At 43.3% G+C, this 17,776-nt stretch overlaps 1 protein-coding gene across 5 annotated transcripts in view; it reads right to left on the bottom strand.

The window, feature by feature from the left end:
• Positions 1–17,776, bottom strand: part of ATP13A3 (ATPase 13A3) — a 73,720-nt gene that overhangs the window by 18,671 nt on the left and 37,273 nt on the right. For 4 of the 5 annotated variants that reach the window (XM_074190601.1, XM_074190599.1, XM_074190598.1 and 1 more), the window contains 12 exons: positions 14,841–14,975; positions 14,060–14,132; positions 12,600–12,731; positions 11,400–11,579; positions 10,620–10,777; positions 10,091–10,279; positions 8,531–8,592; positions 7,918–8,068; positions 4,654–4,770; positions 1,603–1,620; positions 1,361–1,514; positions 1,171–1,291 (listed from right to left, as the gene is read on the bottom strand). In XM_074190601.1, coding sequence (XP_074046702.1) covers positions 1,171–1,291; positions 1,361–1,514; positions 1,603–1,620; positions 4,654–4,770; positions 7,918–8,068; positions 8,531–8,592; positions 10,091–10,279; positions 10,620–10,777; positions 11,400–11,579; positions 12,600–12,731; positions 14,060–14,132; positions 14,841–14,975 — 1,490 coding nt within the window. The remainder of the gene's footprint in view (positions 1–1,170; positions 1,292–1,360; positions 1,515–1,602; positions 1,621–4,653; positions 4,771–7,917; positions 8,069–8,530; positions 8,593–10,090; positions 10,280–10,619; positions 10,778–11,399; positions 11,580–12,599; positions 12,732–14,059; positions 14,133–14,840; positions 14,976–17,776) is intronic. The other variant, XM_074190603.1, reaches the window with a different exon arrangement.

Genomic DNA, 17,776 nt, shown 5'->3' with positions numbered 1-17,776 from the left:
GAAAACAGAGAAGAAGCGAGAGAAAAGATTCTCCTCTCCTAAGTCCAGGAAAGAAAAGTTCAGAAGAAATAGAAGGATGGTTGCCAAGAGACCAAACGGTATGAGAACTGAACATGTACAACTCACTTCTTGGAGAGCGTCTCTTAGCAGAGTTGGAATCCATCCTGCAGGCGATGGAGGAGAGAGGGGAAGCTGAAGGAAGGGATGGAGGCAAATGGCAAGCAGGCAGCCCTTAGCAAGAGTGAGGCTGGGCCAGGGCACCAGGTTGACACGACCCTCGGCCGTGAGCCTCCCTCCCTCCTTTCCCACCGAAGTGTCTCTTTGCCTTGGTGCTTCTACCTGAACTCTCATCTCAATCCTTCCCTTTCTCCCAGGGGACCTGTCCCTAAACCAGTCTCTCTGCTGACTTCATTTGAACCTGCCCTTTCCACAGGTCCAATAGTCAGACTGTGATGAAGGTGATTGATGAACTCAAGAAAACCTAGACATCTGAGCAGAGAAAAGAAGGGAGCCTGCTGGAGTGTTGACAAAGAATAAAGTGGAAAGACAGACACAGACACACAGGTACGCAGATGCACAGACACACACACACACTGCAGAGTCCTTTTGTTTTGCTGTATTTTAGGTGTACAACCGCCTCCTCCCAACCTGAGGTTGAGACCTCATTGAAGGCAGAGAAGGTGGAAAGCGTTCCAATCCAACAAATGAAGACAATCCGTTTCTCTCGTGCCCATCAGGCATCACTTAATCCAACAGCATTGACTTAGGGTTGGGCACCATAAGAAATGTTGGAACTACAACAACATATGAAATGGCCTTTGCCTTCAAGAATAGCCACTCTAATGGGGATTGGGAGAGGTCACATACAAAATGAACAGAAGGTAGTTGGGTAGAAAACCCAAGAGCTGCCTTTAGGAGTGAGCTACAGCTGGAAATAAGGAGGGATGATGGGAATTTCCAAGAGCGTGAAGAGGAGAACCCTTGTAGACATGGGGGCACCTGTAGGACAAAGGCCTCAAGTGGACTCCAAGTTAGGAAGAGGAGGCTCACATAGGTGCCTGACAGCACAAAAAAGCAAGGGGCCCCCAAGAAATCCGGAGGCAGAGACGGGCCCTTAAATCTTAATCCCAGCATTTAAAAAAAAAAAACACCTTATCACTGCCATCTCACCTATTAATGTTCTGTATCTTGTGCCATGTCAGCTTGGACTCCAGCTTCCTGTGTGCCAGGGCAATCACCCGGAAGCCCTGCTTAGTGTATTCTTCTAACACTTTTTCAAAATCACTGGGAACTGAAAAGAAAATCACAGTCTGAGTCTGTCCCACAGCCTGTCCCAAAGCCCACTGCACTCATCTCTTACCTGTCTCTGGTTTACAAAGACTGGCAATGACCTCAGGGGCCCCTTTCATGTATGCATCCATCTTTTTGTCTCCCAGAATTCGAGCCACCACGCTCATTCGTTGTAAGGCAGAAGAAAATGGGAACTGCCGAACAATTCCTATCTCATAGTTGGCCTGTGAGAGATACACAGTGGGCATCACCCTGCAATCACCACCCAAACAAATAACTCAAGAAGAAAGTAAGAACAGAGACAACACTTACCGAAAGCTCGAAAAGCTCCTGAAAAAAAAAGAAAAGAAAAAAAATCAGAGATTACTTGGAGCTACAAGTATCACCACAAAGGTTTTTAAAATGTCCTCAAGTGAGAAGTGTCAGGAGAGGTTGTAAATAAGAAGAGAAAATCAGACAGCTAGGTGGCGCAGTGGATAGAGCACCAGCCTTGGAGTCAGGAGGACCTGAGTTCAATTCTAACCTCAGACACGTAATAATTGCCTGTGTGACCTTGGGCAAGTCATGTAACTCCACTGCCTTAAAATTCTAAAAAACTGTTCTCAATAAAAAGAGAAAGCAAAGCCAGGTCGACCCAGGCTCAACCTCACTCAGGTCCACCCTTTCTTGGTGGTTGAGGAAGAGTCAGACCCCTAAGACTTCCAATTCAATGAATTTTCTTTCACTCCTGTCCCTGCAATGTAGCCAAGCATCCAGGAACACTCTTGTGGGGCTAACTGCAAGCCACACCTACTCTTGCTCAACCTCCCAAAGTGCTAAAGGCCGTCCTCACAACAGGGTCAGGGTAATAGGAGTCTGCCTCTGGAGTGCGGACTGTCCTCTTCCTTTACCCTTGATCCCTGCCCTGCCTTCTGGAGGAGCACAGCTCATCTACCTTCTACAGAAGCAAGGCATTCCATGTCGTGGCACATTGCTTATACACTGCTCCTATCTAAAAGAGGAGTCTCTGCTTCCAGTGAGGTCAGCCAAGGAGCCCTCCCATTTCCTGAAGATAAGGCAGCCTTCTGCTCTCTCATAAAAGTCTGGGTCTTGTTTCATGGCCTGTCTAGGTACTGAGTTCTATACATACAAAGTCATAGACAAGCCCCACATAAATATTAATTCTATAGTTGGCCCTCCCAAGTTTTTGCAGCCCATAAGAGCTCAAAGGGTAGAACCCCTCCCCTATTCGCTAGAGTGGCTATTCAGCTTCTGCTACACACTGGAATTTGAGCAATAACCATTCTTCCTTTACATGGTCTATCAGCCAACAAACATTTATTCAGCACCTAATATGTGCCAGAGCAAGGCAAAAACCCAGCCCCTGCCCTCAAGAAGAGGAGATACCTTGGCAACAAACCTACAAGAGCCATCGAGGATTAATCAGAGCACACTCAGAGGGAAGACAGCAGTATCAAGGGGAATAAGCAAGGTTTACATGGGGAAGGGAGAAGTGAGTCAGGAGTTGAAAGAAATCAAATGCAGAAGGAAGGGAGGCAGAGCACTCCAGGTCCAGGAGAATCCCTGGGATCACTGGGAGAGCAGGCATCAGAAGGTTGCAAAGGAAGAAGGTATAAGAGGAAAGCTTCGACCATCCCAGAGAAGAGCCTTAGGAGCTGACTAAATTGGGATGGAGATGAGGGAGAAAATTGGGCCTGTGCTTTAGTAAGATCACTCTGACAAGGAAGAAATTAAAGCTATCTCTGGTCATATGAAAAAATGCTCTGGAAGTCACTATGAAATACAGAAATGCAAATCAAAAGAACTCTTGAGATACCACCTCACACCTATCAGGTCATAACAAAAAAGGAAAATGATCAATGTTGGAGGGGATATGAGAAAACTGAGACATGAGTGCACTGTTGGTGGAGTTGTAAACTGATCCAACCATTCTGGAGAGTAATTTGGAACTACACCCCTTTTGATCCAGTAATACCACTGCTAGATCTGTATCCCAAGGAGATCATAAAAACCCCCATGTACAAAAATATTGCTAGCAGCTCTTTGTGTGGTGGCAAAGAAATGAACACTGAGGGGATGCCCATCAGTTGGGAAATGGCCGAACAAGTTGTGATGGAATATTATGTACTGTAAGAAATCCTGAGCAGGTGGACTTCACAAAAACTTGGAAAGATTCGCCTGAACTGATGTAGAGCAAAGGGAGAAGAACCAGGAGAGTGTGCTACTCAGTAACAGCAACAATGATCAGCTGAGAATGGCCCAGCATCAGGGAAAGGGGGAGTGGGCCTGGGAAGAGCAGGACCGGGGAGGATGGGGGAAATCAGAGCTGGGGCAACAAGAGTGGCATCAGTGGAGCAGTGCTGCTTTCAGAAATGCCCAAGGAGTAGAAGGCCTGGAGACTGTGGGGAGGATCATGGTCATGGGGGAGGTGGGGGGAAGGCTGGGTCTGCTCAAGTTCCCAAGGAGGAGGACGAGAGAAGGACAAGAGGAAGACCGTGAGCCTGGAGGTCAGCAGACTGGATTGTGATTGGTTGGTGAACATAGACAGCATGAGCCTCTTTGCATCATCAGGAAGGAATCAGATTTCAAAAAAAAAAAAAAAAAACCAGAAAGAAAAAGGTTTAAAATGTAAGTGAAACTGTTAGCTCTGGGTCAGACAGTCCAATTCTAGAGTGAGATGTCTAAAAGAGAGATGGAAAAAGGGAGTGGGCAGCAGGGAACAGAGAATGGAGGTGGAAGGGGGTGGCCAGAGACCTCTTGGAGAATTCATTTAGCAGCAGTGTTTTGCTGGAAAAGGAGAAAAGAAGAGAGGGGAGGGGAGGTGCCCCTGCAGAAGGCCCTGCCAGGTGACTGGTGAGAGAAGCACAGTGGAACAGTCTGTCTCTCCTTTCCCCTCAGGTCCGACCAGGACCAGATGGATGGATGGATGGGGGCCACAATTACACTCCTCTTCCAGAAGATTCAGCAGGGCTCTAGGACCTGAAGTAAATGGCACATCCATGCCTGTGGACAGCCTCAGCATTCACAGAAAACCCACCCCTGGTTTGGACTCTACATGGGTTCCTCCCTTCACTATCAGAAAGCTGCTGTACAGTCATTTCTGAGCCCTCCCTTCTGAGAGCAGATAATCACAATAAAATGCACCATATTCCACTACACAAAGGCTGGAAATTCAGGGAGGCAGACACCCAAACAGACGAGGCTCCCAAAACCCAAGTATGGACCATCAGCCTCCAGTGGAAGAACTCCTCATCTGAAGAAGAGATAGCTAGGGGAGAATTTGAGTACAAGAGGAAGACTTTCCAACTGCACATACACAAACAACAGCAGCTTGTGGTGGCCTAAAAAGCAACATCATCCTACCATTGACTGGTTTGCAGCAGGATTGGGTTCAGGGAGAAGTTGTTTCGGAGGACGAACAACAGTGGGCATGATTCGATTGTGAAGTGCTGTCTCTTCTTCTGTTGCTTCTTCTAGAATCTAAGGAGAAGGAGAAGAGAGAATAAAACCAATCCAGTCATGGCATCTCTTGGGGGGGTGGAGGGAGAACCCATCAGGTTTGACACACACTCTGCGGCCTAGGGGAGGGGAGGAGGAAGGTCAGCAAGCCATTGGAGGATCAGTCACATTCCAAATAACTGCCTATGATCTCTTACATTACCTTCTTTATCCTTCCAAGATTCAGTTGAACAAATTCTTTTTGAATATAAGAATAGGGACGTTTAAAAGCTTATCACTTTCCCAAACTGCATCTTGACTTAAGTGAATCAGATTTCCTAAAATCTGTATCAGCAGAGGAAGAGGCCCCTTTGGTGTTGTGAAACCCCTCAGAAAGAGTCATCCGAAGAGCAATGGCAGACCAAAAAGCCTGCCGGGGTTGAAGGAGAAGCCTAAAAACCAAGACACAACAAAATCCTAGGTACTCCTTAAGAGAAACCAAGGATGCAAAGAGCCCAGCTATTGGAATAAAAACCATTGGGAAAATTGGAAGTTAACATGTGAGGAAACTTCGATTAGACCAACACCTCACACCCTATACCAAGATAAGATCCAAATGGATACAGGATTTAGACATAAAAAAAAATTTATTATAAGCAAACTAGAAGATCAAGGAGTAGTTTACCTGTCAGATCTATGGAAAGGGAAGCAGTTTGACCAAGGAAGAGATGGAGAACATCATTAAAAACAAATTAGATAATTTTGATTACATTAAATTAAAAAGCTTTTGCACACACAAAATCACTGTAACCAAGACCAAAAGAAATGTTGTAAATTAGTAAGCAATTTTTACAACTAGTATTTCTGACAAAGGCCCCATTTCTAAAATATACAGAGAACTGAGTCAAATTTTCAAAAAAAAAAAAAAATCAGCTGTTCCCCCGTTGACAAATGGTCAAAGGATAAGCAAAGGCAATTTACAGCTGAGGAAATCAAAGCAATCCACAGTCATATGAAAAATCGCTCCAAATCATTACCTATTAGAGAAATGCGAATTAAAGCAACTCTAAGATATCACCTCACACCTCTCAGACTGGCCAATATGACCAGAAAGGGCAATGATCACTGTTGGAAGGGATGTGGGAACTCTGGGACACTAATACATTGTTGGTGGAGCTGTGAACTCATCCAACCTTTCTGGAGAGCAATTTGGAATTATGGCCAAAAGGCAACAAAAATGTGCATCCCCTTTGATCCAGCAATACCACTACTGGGACTATACCCTGAAGAGATGAAAAGGGATAAAAACATCACTTGTACAAAAATATTCATAGCAGCCCTGTTTGTGGTGGCAAAGAATTGAAAATTAAGTGAATATCCTTCAATTGGGGAATGGCTTAGCAAACTGTGGTCTATGTATGTGATGAACACTATTGTTCTATTAGAAACCAGGAGGAAAAAAAAAATTTAAAAAAAGGAAAAAAAAGAAACCAGGAGGGGTGGGAATTCAGGGAAGTCTGGAGGGTTCGGCATGAACTGATGCTGAGTGAAATGAGCAGAAACAGTAAAGCACTGTCCACCCTAACAGCAACATGGGGGTGATGATCTACCTTGATGGACTCGCTCATTCCATCAGTGCAACAATCAGGGACACTTTGGGACTGTCTGTGATGGAGAATACCATCTGTATCCAGATAAAGAATTGTGGAGTTTGAAAAAAGAGCAAAGACTATTCCATTATCTTATGTCATATTTTATTTTTCTTCCTTAATGATCTGATTTCTCTCTCATCACATTCAACTGAGATCAATGTATACCATGGAAACAATGTCAAGACTAAGAGACTGCCCTGTGGGTGAGGGGTGGGAGGAGAGAAGGAAGAATTCGGGGAAAATCATACTCAAAATAAATAAAATTTTCTTAAAAAAAATATCTTAAGGGGCAGCTAGGTGGTGCAGTGGATAGAGCACCAGCCCTGGAGTCAGGAGTACCTGAGTTCAAATCCGGTCTCAGACACTTAATAATGACCCAGCTGTGTGGTCTCAGGCAAGCCACTTAACCCCACTGAACTGCAAAAACTTTAAAAAAAAAAAACAAAACCACAAGGTTTGTCTGACATGAATATAAATCTGTAGAACTAGAGGAAGTGACAAGTTGACAGCTGAAAAGATGATGCTTAAATTAAGAAATAGAAAACACCCAAGATATGCTTCCAAACACTCAAAAGATTCTCTCTTCTGTTCTCTGTGTAATAAAATGCTCTTTTGGTTTGAAGTTCACCATAAAGATAAGTTAAGACAGGTAGGGTTTTGAGAGCTTGACCTGATTTTCTGCACACCTTCCAACAGGAGTGAAAGAAGCTTGGGAGGAAACAGCCTCTTGTCAGTCCGGATCAGTTGGGCTATTTGCCAGAAATTTTTACAAATCTGAACTTAGAGAACAGAGGAGATCAAAGTGCCAGTCCCCAAACTACAGACTGCAGAGAGCACCAGGATGTCGGAGAATACCCGGAGGAGGCCCTGGAAGCCTGGTATTAAACCCCCCCATCCACCCCCCCCTTCAGCTGGCAGCACAGAATAAGCCCAGACCAGGGGTCCAAAGCGAGCGGACCTTGCAGATCCAAATTCACAATTAAGAACTTAGCCTGGAGCTGTGAAAGGAGGGCAAACAGGAGCTCCACCAGAACACAAGGCAGAGCACCAAGGAAAGATGGTAGACAAACAGGAAGTGAAGCAAGAGACCAGCAAAATCAGGGCTGCTTCCCCTGGGCTTTGGCTGGGGACCCTAAGGAACCTCTCTCTGAATCACGGTTGTAAATGCATAAAATACAAAAAAGTACAAAAAGTCCAAAAAAAAAAAAAACCACAAAGATGCCCCCTTTTTGACCACACTATCTCCCAGAGCCCCAGCCCATCCCAGGTTAAGAAACCATGACCTAGAAAAGAAGAAAACTAGAGCAGCTTGGGAAACGTGACCCCTATATGGCAAGAAGGTGGAATTTGGCAGTGATGGGGAGCTCAGCCATTGAGGGAGCAGACACATAATGAGCATGTGACTGGCTTTAATAATTTCGTCTTTTGCAAGGCCAAGAGACTCAAAAGGGGAAATTTTATTCTGTGCTTGATTCTCCCCCAACCAGGAACAACTACATTGGACCCACTCCCTCCACTGAGGAAATGCGGCACTTACCCATCCAATAGCTTCAAACATCTTTAAATCGAGTGGGTCACCAGAAAGCAGCCCTTCGATTTTTGTCAGGGAATGGCAGGTGGCCATGCACGCAACAAAATGAGACTTCACCAGGTTCTCACTGCATGCTTTCTCCTCTGGCATCTGGAAACTGAAGAGAAAAGGCTCAGCCCTGAGCGAGGCTTGGCACCCCAAACCATCCCAACAATAAGTCACAAAAGCTGCTCTAAGCCTCCTTTAGGTTTGGAAAGCAGTAAGCTCTGGGGAATCTCTCTGCACGTCCCCCTTGTCACACCCTTGGACATCAAAGGGGGAATGTTGCCTCGGGTTCTCCACGGAACCAAAGCTAGGACAGGTTCCTCAGAGAGGCATCCATCAGAGAGGTTGGCCAGGCTGTCAAGGAAAGCCCATCCATCTTTAAGTATCTAACAAATGTGCTTGTTCCATATAATCTTTTATCCCCATGAAAACTTGACTGCCTTCTGCCTCAAAATTCTTAAAAGGCAACATGAAAAACCTAAAATTGCCTTTTATTTTACAACAAGCTGAAGAATCAGACAAGACCTAGAAAACTTATCAGAAAGTCAAAAGACAAAATCTAACAAGCTCTTACTGTGCGTTTTCCACTCTTTGTATGCCCCATAGGTCTAAGCCATCCTCAGTGAGTGTTCCAGTCTGAAAAACAAAATCCAGTCATGGGGAGTCATCTAACAAGGCCTGGGAGCACAAGGTCAAGAGAATGGCCTGGGGGGTTATTTTCCCTACAAAAATAGTTTGTGTAATGACAGAACAAGGTCATCATTTCCCATCATCTGAGAATTATTTCTTGGGGATTGATGGACTTGGCTTGTTCATGTGAAAACCTTTTTGAAAAAGACCAGTTTCACATCAGGTAGACAAGTTCAGAGAGATGGCTCACAGCTCCAGGCAAGGACTGGACCTAGAGCAGGGGCTTCCCTGTGTGGGAGCTCCCTTGCTCAGAGAAAGTCTTTAAGTGCCTGAGACTGAAGTGAAGAGCAATCTGCCCTGCAAGAAGCTTCTTTCAGGAGGGTTGGATTGAACATCTCTTTTTAAACTTTCCCCCAGCCTCCTGGACTCTTCCCCACCCACTTTATAGTTCTCTTTTTGAATGTGAACTTCTCCATTAGAATCTAAGTTCCTTGAGGGCAGGGATTCTGTTTGTCCTGTATCACCAGCACACACACAGCAAGTGCTTTAATAATGCTCAGGCCCTTGGATGGGTAGGTGTGAGTGGGTCTGTGTATGTGTGTACGCACACACAACTATACCTGAGTGTATGCATGTGTGTGTATCTCTCTGAATCTCATTAAATTCTGATCAGAATTACCTGGCAGCAGCAAACCCTCAGCTCCTATGCTTCCCCAGAGCACATAAGTCAATGCCAATCAAGTCTTAGAAAGGTAAGTTCCAGAGTGGCTAGGTGGCACAGTGGATAGAGCGCCGGCCCTGGAGTCAAGAGGACCCAAGTCCTCTTGAGGACCCTCAGACACCCAATCATTACCTAGCTGTGTGACCTTGGGCAAGTCATTTAACCCCATCGCCTCGCAAAAAGCGAAAGAAAAAAAAAAGAGACCTAGAAAGAAAAGTTTCAACTGATTCTCTCTGAATGAGAATAAGCGCCAATGTTTATGACACTGAGGACAAGGAAAATTAATGGGGAGGCAATCCTGGGGTTCTGAAACCCTGATTCTCCTCCTCAATAATGATATTCTTCACAAATAAGTAAAAATCATTAATAATCACTGGTTCTGCCAAGGGTTTTGCCAAGTCTCACAAGCACCCTGTAAAGAGGCAACTCCTTCCCATGAGGAAAGAAAGGGAAGCTAAGAAAAGTGGCTTCCCTGCCTGGAGTCAGTCAGCAGCAACAGGAGGGTCAACCATAAGACCAAGAGGGTATATCTAGACACTAAGGAAGGACTTCAGAAAGGCTACTCAAGCAAACTATCTTTTCAAGTTTCTTAAAGAATTAAGCCAAAAACATCAACAACATTTTCAAATTGGAAAGACTGGTTAAAAAAATAAAAGAAGAAAAAAACCATTAATTAAGGGAGTAGGTGGGGGAGAAGAAATTCATTAAAGGAATTTAAAACCATTTTCACTGTCAAACTTGAAGCTGGGATACAAAAAAGCAAAGAACTAAGCACTTCTTTACCTTGTCAAAACAAACAAGATTTAGCTGTCCACAGATATTGATGCGCTGAGGACTAATGCAAAAGATCCCAATTTTTTTCAGTCTCCTTTGTGCATACACAATCCCAGCAGTCATTGCAGCAGGAAGTGCAGGAGGCACAGTGATTGTGATGATATCCAGAGATTCAATGACTATAACGCCAGCTGATACCTAGAGTTTGCCCAGGGAAAATACATGTAACATCCACTGTGACTGCTGCAAAGATGCCTCTTTTTTAGCAGAGAAGAATTGGAAGGGGGTGGAGGGTCTGGGGGACAGAGAATCAATAAACTGTACAAAATGCTGCTTGTACAGGGCTACATCCATTCCTCATTCTTGACTCAATTTCCACAATATGCCAATGAATACTCTAGTCAGTCAGGAGTTTCTTGAGAAAAGTCAGGAAGGAATCAAACAAATTTCCCCTAATTACCCCAGAGCATAGTTCTGGCTTCCTGCCTCCTCCCACCCCCCGACGTATGAACAAGGCCCCAACCCAACCCTTCCATACCTTATTCAGTATGCTATTGACAATGGTGTAAATAAATCCAATGCCAGCCACCACTACAAGACAGAGCAGAAACATGTAGGCGTCTCGGTAGAGCTTAAAATCTGTCGGCTTGGGATACAGTATGGAACGGACAAGCTGGCCTTTGGAAGTACTAAACCCTGGAAACAAGAGTGATTAACAAGTGAGAACACTAGAATTGGAGGGGCAAAGGAGCAGGAGCAGAAACTCTCTGCCTCGTTTAGACTGGAGGCCAAATGCTGGCTAGAAATCTTTGACATACCCAAAGGCTACAGAGATAGGTATTAACTGCCTAGATACATACATACATAGAAAATCAAATACATCCCTCATCTATTTGAAATAGCAACACGTTAACATTTCTAAATTAGCAAACATAGCATCATTTCAATTATCTTCTCCCCATAATCCTGAAGTTTTCTTCCACTTATTCATAACATCTCCTAACTCAAATGGCAATGATGCTTGAAGGACTAAATCATAAGGCCAAAGGTTTTTCCATTTATTACTTGTAAGCAGCAAGAACAGCAAAATAGCCAAGAACGAAGTCCCTCCAGGACAGTCTTAACTCCAAACAAAGACCAGAAAGTAAGCTAAAGGGAGAAAAGGAATGAGGAAAAACAAACCATCCAAACAAATAATCTTTTTTTAAAAAAAGGGATAATCTCATCAGGCTATCCAGAAGACCTTCCTAGCTCCTCAAATATAGTCATTTGAAAATGTTTAATGAGTTGCAGAGTGGTGAAATGAAAGGCCATCTACCTGTCCGAACAACAACAGCCTTCACAAGTTCCCCGGTGTAGAAACGAGTCTGGATGACAGTGGTCCCACAAAACAAAGTATGCCGCTTATGGAGCTCTGGGCTGTACATTTCATCTGCCATGCCTTTCACATCCACTGAAGGGTTTGGCAAGTTAGTCTTTGTTACAGGAACACTTTCACCTTAAACCAAAAGTTTAAATCTTCAGCACAGAAAGTTTTCACTTTTTAAAATAATCCTTAATAATCTTCAGAGTATTTCAGATTGATTTTAAGTTAGTTGGACCAAGTCTGGCGATTCTAGAACCACCTCCAGAGAGCCACATTTCTATCTCCAAGCATTGGCTTTTGTCCACCAAAAAGACCAACAAGGTAGTTTCATCGTTGTTCTGTCATAATACTAAACATATGTCTTCCCACCCTCTAGCTATCATGGGAAGCAGCTGGACAGCCTCCCCCAAGTGATTCCAGCTAATGAAAAGCTGTCCCTGGGAGCCTAGGCTGGCCCAGATCAGGACCAAGGTCCAGGTACTTCCATCAAAGTAGAAAGGCAAAAAGAAGAGTAACTGATGGGGAAGACCAAATGTCCTCCTTGCTTCTTTCTTCAAATGGAGTGCCCATGGAAGAACTGCCACCAACAGCACCAAGGGAGCACTTATTCTTGGTCCCTGCCTGATAGGCAGTGGTCTGCCACTTTAGAAAAGAGGAAATGGAGCCTCAGGGAAATTTCAAATGTCTGGCCCACAATCACACAGTGAATGAAAAAAGCCAAGTCTCTCTTTTCAACATATCAGGCTAAAAAAATTATTCTTCTCATTTTCATAATTCATATTCAAGATGTATTGAATTATTAGAGCAAATTACTTTTATAATTCTAACTCTTAAATAATTTTAATTCTTTGAAGTCATGGTATAAAACTTAAAATATTAAATGGATTTACTAGAAAAGCATTCTAGGGGTGGCTAAGTGGTATAGTGGATAGAGCACTGGCCCTGGAGTCAGGAGGACCTGAGTTCAAATACAGTCTCAGACACTTAATAATTGCCTAGCTGTGTGGCCTTGGGCAAGCCACTTAACCCCATTTGCCTTGTAAAAACCTAAACAAGAAAAAAGAAAAGAAAAAAAGCATTCTAACAAATCTCATGAAGACTTCTTGGCCTGCTCTAAGACCCAGCATCAAGAGCATCTCCCATCTTGTTTACCTGTAAGCATGCTTTCATTGACAATGCAGGTACCATTAATAAGGACTGCATCACAAGGCATGACTGTTCCATTCATGGGGATGACCATGATGTCTCCAGGCACAAGGTCCGTAGAAAAAATCTCTTCTGTTTCTGAGAGATCAGAGTTTTTTTAATGTTATTTTATAGAGAGTAACAATGATATAGCAGTCAATAGCCTTATCTCCAAGAGGATCTTGCCCAATTAGTCTAGTAGACAGATGTCAAGGCTCCAAGGGGAGGGAGAGAAGGTCTATTTAAACATGTTTTTAAATGCTCTATTTAAAAAGGCACTGAAGAGGGTGGGGAGTTCACCACACATTGCCCTGGTCCTCATGGTGCTCAAAATTAGTGGGATTTAATACAAGATTGTGTGACAAAAAGAGGAACCATCAAATTCTGTTAGGTCAGAGGATCAAAACCAATACTATGAAAGAGATGTCATTGGAGAAGGCCTTTGTATGATGCTGGACAGATGTAAGAGGGTGAGATCAGTGGCATTCCCAATGAGCGAGGGCACAGAGACTACCAGGAGGCATAATTCAACTGTGTATGAATGGCTGTGAAGGGGGATGGGCAGCCAAGGAGAGGCTGACCGGGGGGTGGCACATAGAGGCCAACAAACCCTCAAAGGGAAGGTGAGTCTAAGGAAGGAGTGATACTGGATTACAGGCAGGCGAGGACGCAACATCTACCCTACAAGGAAATCAAGTCAATAGAAAATAAAAATCTACATGATTCACTGTCCTTCTTCAATAGGATGCAGATGACTTAGAGGAATGATTCCCCAATTATAAAAACCAAGTCCTGAGAAAAGTCAAAGAAAGTTTCCTTTGTTGTCTCTATTCCCAGGGCCTACCATAGTACACAGTAGGAGCTTAATATGGGCAGAACTGAGCAGTTTCCACAATTGCAAATATTTTCTCTCAGGTCACTGAATCTTTAAAGGCTTCTTGGACCTTTTCAGCCATAAGTTTATGAGACAGACACACACACACACACACACACACATAAGAACTCAATCACATGAGAATATTAGCTTTCCATACATAATCCAGGAGTTTGTCACCTTGGATCTATGACCCCTCTCAGCCCCCGCCAAGGGATCCATGAAGACATAGTTCAGCTATTTCATCAACCTGACAGTAAAAACTGGCTTCTTCATTTTCACTAACCTCTAATGGAAATTTAGCCTTTGGTTTCAGGACACATGAAACCAAAGTGAAAGCCCAGGTCTGCCCCAGGTAGAGAGAATGCTGTTACCTTCAGGGAGTATTGAAAGCACCAAGATTCCCTTAAAGAAGGCCCTCTCTTTGGCTCTCTGTCCATCACCTACCAGTAAGGCAATGAACCCAAAAGACAAGTATGTCCCTGTGGGCTCTGGGGATAGGCCCCTGGGGGCTTGCTTTCTGACTTGTTCAGACTGCTCCTGGATTTCCTACCTCCACCGACTCTGCAGACAGAAACTCTCACGGTGCTGTGAGCAGCCACCATATCATGCAACATGATGTATTGCTGGAAAGAAGCACAGAAACACTGTCAAAGCTCAAAGAGGGGCTCAGCTTGAATGGTGCAAATGATACTGACACACCTTATTGAACCCTAAGGGCCAGGGAACCCACCTCCCTCACATACACACTCCAAGAGCCCAATGACCAATGGTGGAAGATAAAGGGCAGGGCACGGCATCTAGAGACAATCCTCCTCTGGGAGACTATGCTCACCCTCCCCTCAGCAGTACACAGGTAAGAGTCCTCCCAAGAGGACTAGGGCAAGCTTCTCTGGGGGTGGGGGGGGGGATAGGGGAGAAAGGCTGTGTTCATCTGTGTTCATCTCCCTCCTACCCCACTCCCCATCACAAAGAGCCCCAGACTAGACAAGTTCATCCAGAATCCAAGGCCTGCTTTTGAACAAAGTTATTTATAAACCAGATAATCATAGATTCCCAGGTTTCCTTAAATTGAATAGAGATGCCAAAAACTTGATTGGCTCACTGGATATTGCTGAGAGAAACTCAACAACCAGTAATTATAACAGTTGGCCTGGAATCAGCAAGACCTGAACCAACACCCTGCCTCAATGACCCTGGTCTCAATCTACAAAGTCACCACAGAAGCTTCTAATCTCAGCTGGGGAAAGACAAAATCAGCAACGGGCCAAAAAGCAGTGAAGAAGCAGTAGAAAGCTTGGGCAGCCTCTGCCCCAGCCAGGACACATGCTCACCTTCCTAATGGTATATAAAGAGCTCACGATGGAGATCACAGACATGATCACGATGGCCAGAGCATAGTAGTAGTATTCATCTGTGCTCCACAGGATCACACTGAACAGCTGGAACACGTAGAAGGGATTGAGAACCTGAAAAACAAGACTATTTGTTAAGCCAGGCTCTGAAGCTAGGCCACTGGCCTCTGCTCTATGCACATGGGCACCCACCTGGGCCAGGTATCACGGGACCCTCAGCCAGAAGAATGCCAACATATTTACCAGAGAGCAGTGCCCTCTCTTCCAGGGACATTTCAAATGCTGCTTACAAGCCTTCAGCTGATATATGTAAAGGCTTGTGACCAAGAGAGACTGGGTGAACAGAGAATGTCCCACCTTGATCAGTAGCTTTTGGGGGGAAATAAAAAATAATAGCTCAGAACAGCTGAAACAAGGGAAAATGCAGGCAGCAAAATACTTTCATCAACTTCAAAGTGATATTTATAAGCAGATTCTCACTGACTTTCCACTTCCACTGGACTTAGTACTTTTGTGCTACTGGAAGATTGTTATTTGACAAGGGAAGAAGAACATTAATATTAGCCCATTCTTATAGATGAAGAAACAGACCCCAAAAGGAAATGACCAGACCTGAGTCTCACAAGTTACTTCTAGACAGCATTAAGAATAAAAGCTGTGCAGGGCAGCTAGGTGGCGCAGTGGATAAAGCACCGACCTTGGGAGTCAGGAGTACCTGGGTTCAAATCCGGTCTCAGACACTTAATAATTACCTAGCTGTGTGGCCTTGGGCAAGCTACTTAATCCCATCTGCCTTGCAAAAAAAAAAAAAAACTAAAAAAAAAAAAAGAATAAAAGCTGTGCTGCACTTTCCTATTGGAAAAGACACTCATCCAAAGAATTCATTTAACCTATCATCTCTATCTTGAATTTCTCAACAAAATTCTTTATGGTCAGGACAGCTAGGTGGTACAGTGGATAAAGCACTGGCCCTGGAGTCAGGAGGACCTGAGTTCAAATCTGAACTCATTTGACACTTAATAATTACCTAGACCTTGGGCGAGTCACTTAATGCCTTGTACAAACCATTTATGGTATTCACTACTTCTCAATAAGCAATCAGGAAATAAGAGAGCAAAGATACAAAACATCATAGAGTCACTATCAGACAATGTTGAGATTTGGACCTGCTCCCTGTGATGTCTAGGGGGGGAATGATGTTTCAAGGGGAATCAGACCAGCAGCATTGAGGAGTATTAGGCTGCAACTAGAGCAGGGCTAATTAGAGTAAATTTTTGATAAATAAAACCAGATTCAAAAACAAACACCAATAACAAACCCCCCCACCAAACCTTAATTTGGTTGATGCTAAGAAGTTTCAGATCTCTTCCCAAACAGGACAGATGAACAATCTTTTAATCAGGTTTTCTTCATCTACATAATTTTTTTAAACTCCATACTCTATTTCTCAAAAGAGTTATATAAATCTACAACCAGAAGGGGAACACAGAAATCGTATCGTTCAGTTTTGAATTTTTCATCATAATGCACTAATGAAAGTAAGTGCTATTATTTAAAAAACTATATCTAGTATTTAATTATAGTCCAACATTACTGATTTCTGATATTTCCGAACAGGCTGAACTGTGCTATAGTCAACTACCACTGGGGAGCAGTATGGAGCTAAAAAATATCAGTGACATCAGTTCCAAAATTATTCAGTGTTTCTTAGCTGTGTGATCATGGGCCAGGGACACACCTTTCTAAGCTTAATCCTTCTCCAGTAAGATGGTGGTGGTGATATCTTCACTAGCTACCAGAAGGTTGCTACAACCATCAAGGAGATTCCTATGCTACTTCTGTGTCTGACATTTCTTCATTTATTACTGAAATGATCACTGGGGTTGGGACAACAGAACTTCTTATAACTAATCATCCAAAACTTGACAAAATATATATTTTAGAAGCAGAAAATCTTTTTCCTGTTATTGAACAAGGTGAAGAAGACTAAAAAGCCCCAAATACAAAAACTAAAATTCCTATAGAAGTATCTCTAAAAAAAAGAGAAAAAGGAAAGAAAAGAATCATCTTCATCCCCCTTCATCAAAGCTGGTAAAGATGAGTAAAAGTTCTCAATCTATAGGGAAAATAAAACTTGAGTTCATCTCCCTCTGCTGTCTAATGAGGATGTTTCTGATACGCTTTGTGGGTGTTGGTCATCTTGTCCAACTTTTTGTGACCCTAGCATAACCGGCCCTTCTATCTCTCCAATCCAGTGACCACTGTTGAGTTGCAGTTAGCCATGCTTCCCAAGGCCCACTTAACCTCTTCTCCAGGATGTGTGGTTTTAGATCAGTAACCTCACCACTTTGCTTATCATGGATTTACAGATCCTTCTGGTACAGAGCTTCTGTATATTCTTCACAGCTCTTTTTTAATGTCTTCCACATCTGTTAAATCTCTACCATTGTCTTTTATCATGCCCATTTTTTTTGCATGAAACACTTAAAAAGTCCCAATCACTAAAAGACAGTTTAAACCTAATATCCTTTAACTCTTTTCTTTTAGAATAATTTGTATAACTTTGAATTTCTAGAAACGAATTCATACAACATCCCACAAAGCTGAAAATTCTGCTAGATAAGAATCTGATTGATTTCTGAACTCCATTAGGGAAAAAAAAAATCCATCAAGTTTTATGGTTCTCATTCTCATCAAAATGCTGAATCTATGAGGGATAACAACACATTTACTGACCTTCCTCCCAAAATATTTTCAAATTTTAAATAGTATGCATTGTCATAAAATAGAGGATTTTACAATGATCTATTTTAATTAACTAAGATAAATAAATCAATCAAGGGGGCAGCTAGGTGGTGTAGTGGATAGAGCACTGGTCCTGGAGTCAGGAGGACCTAAGTTCAAATTTGGCCTCA

Source organism: Macrotis lagotis, chromosome 6 (genome assembly GCF_037893015.1).
Source record: "Macrotis lagotis isolate mMagLag1 chromosome 6, bilby.v1.9.chrom.fasta, whole genome shotgun sequence".
Taxonomy (NCBI): Eukaryota; Metazoa; Chordata; class Mammalia; order Peramelemorphia; family Peramelidae; genus Macrotis; species Macrotis lagotis.
This window is presented reverse-complemented; position numbering and strand designations above follow the sequence as displayed.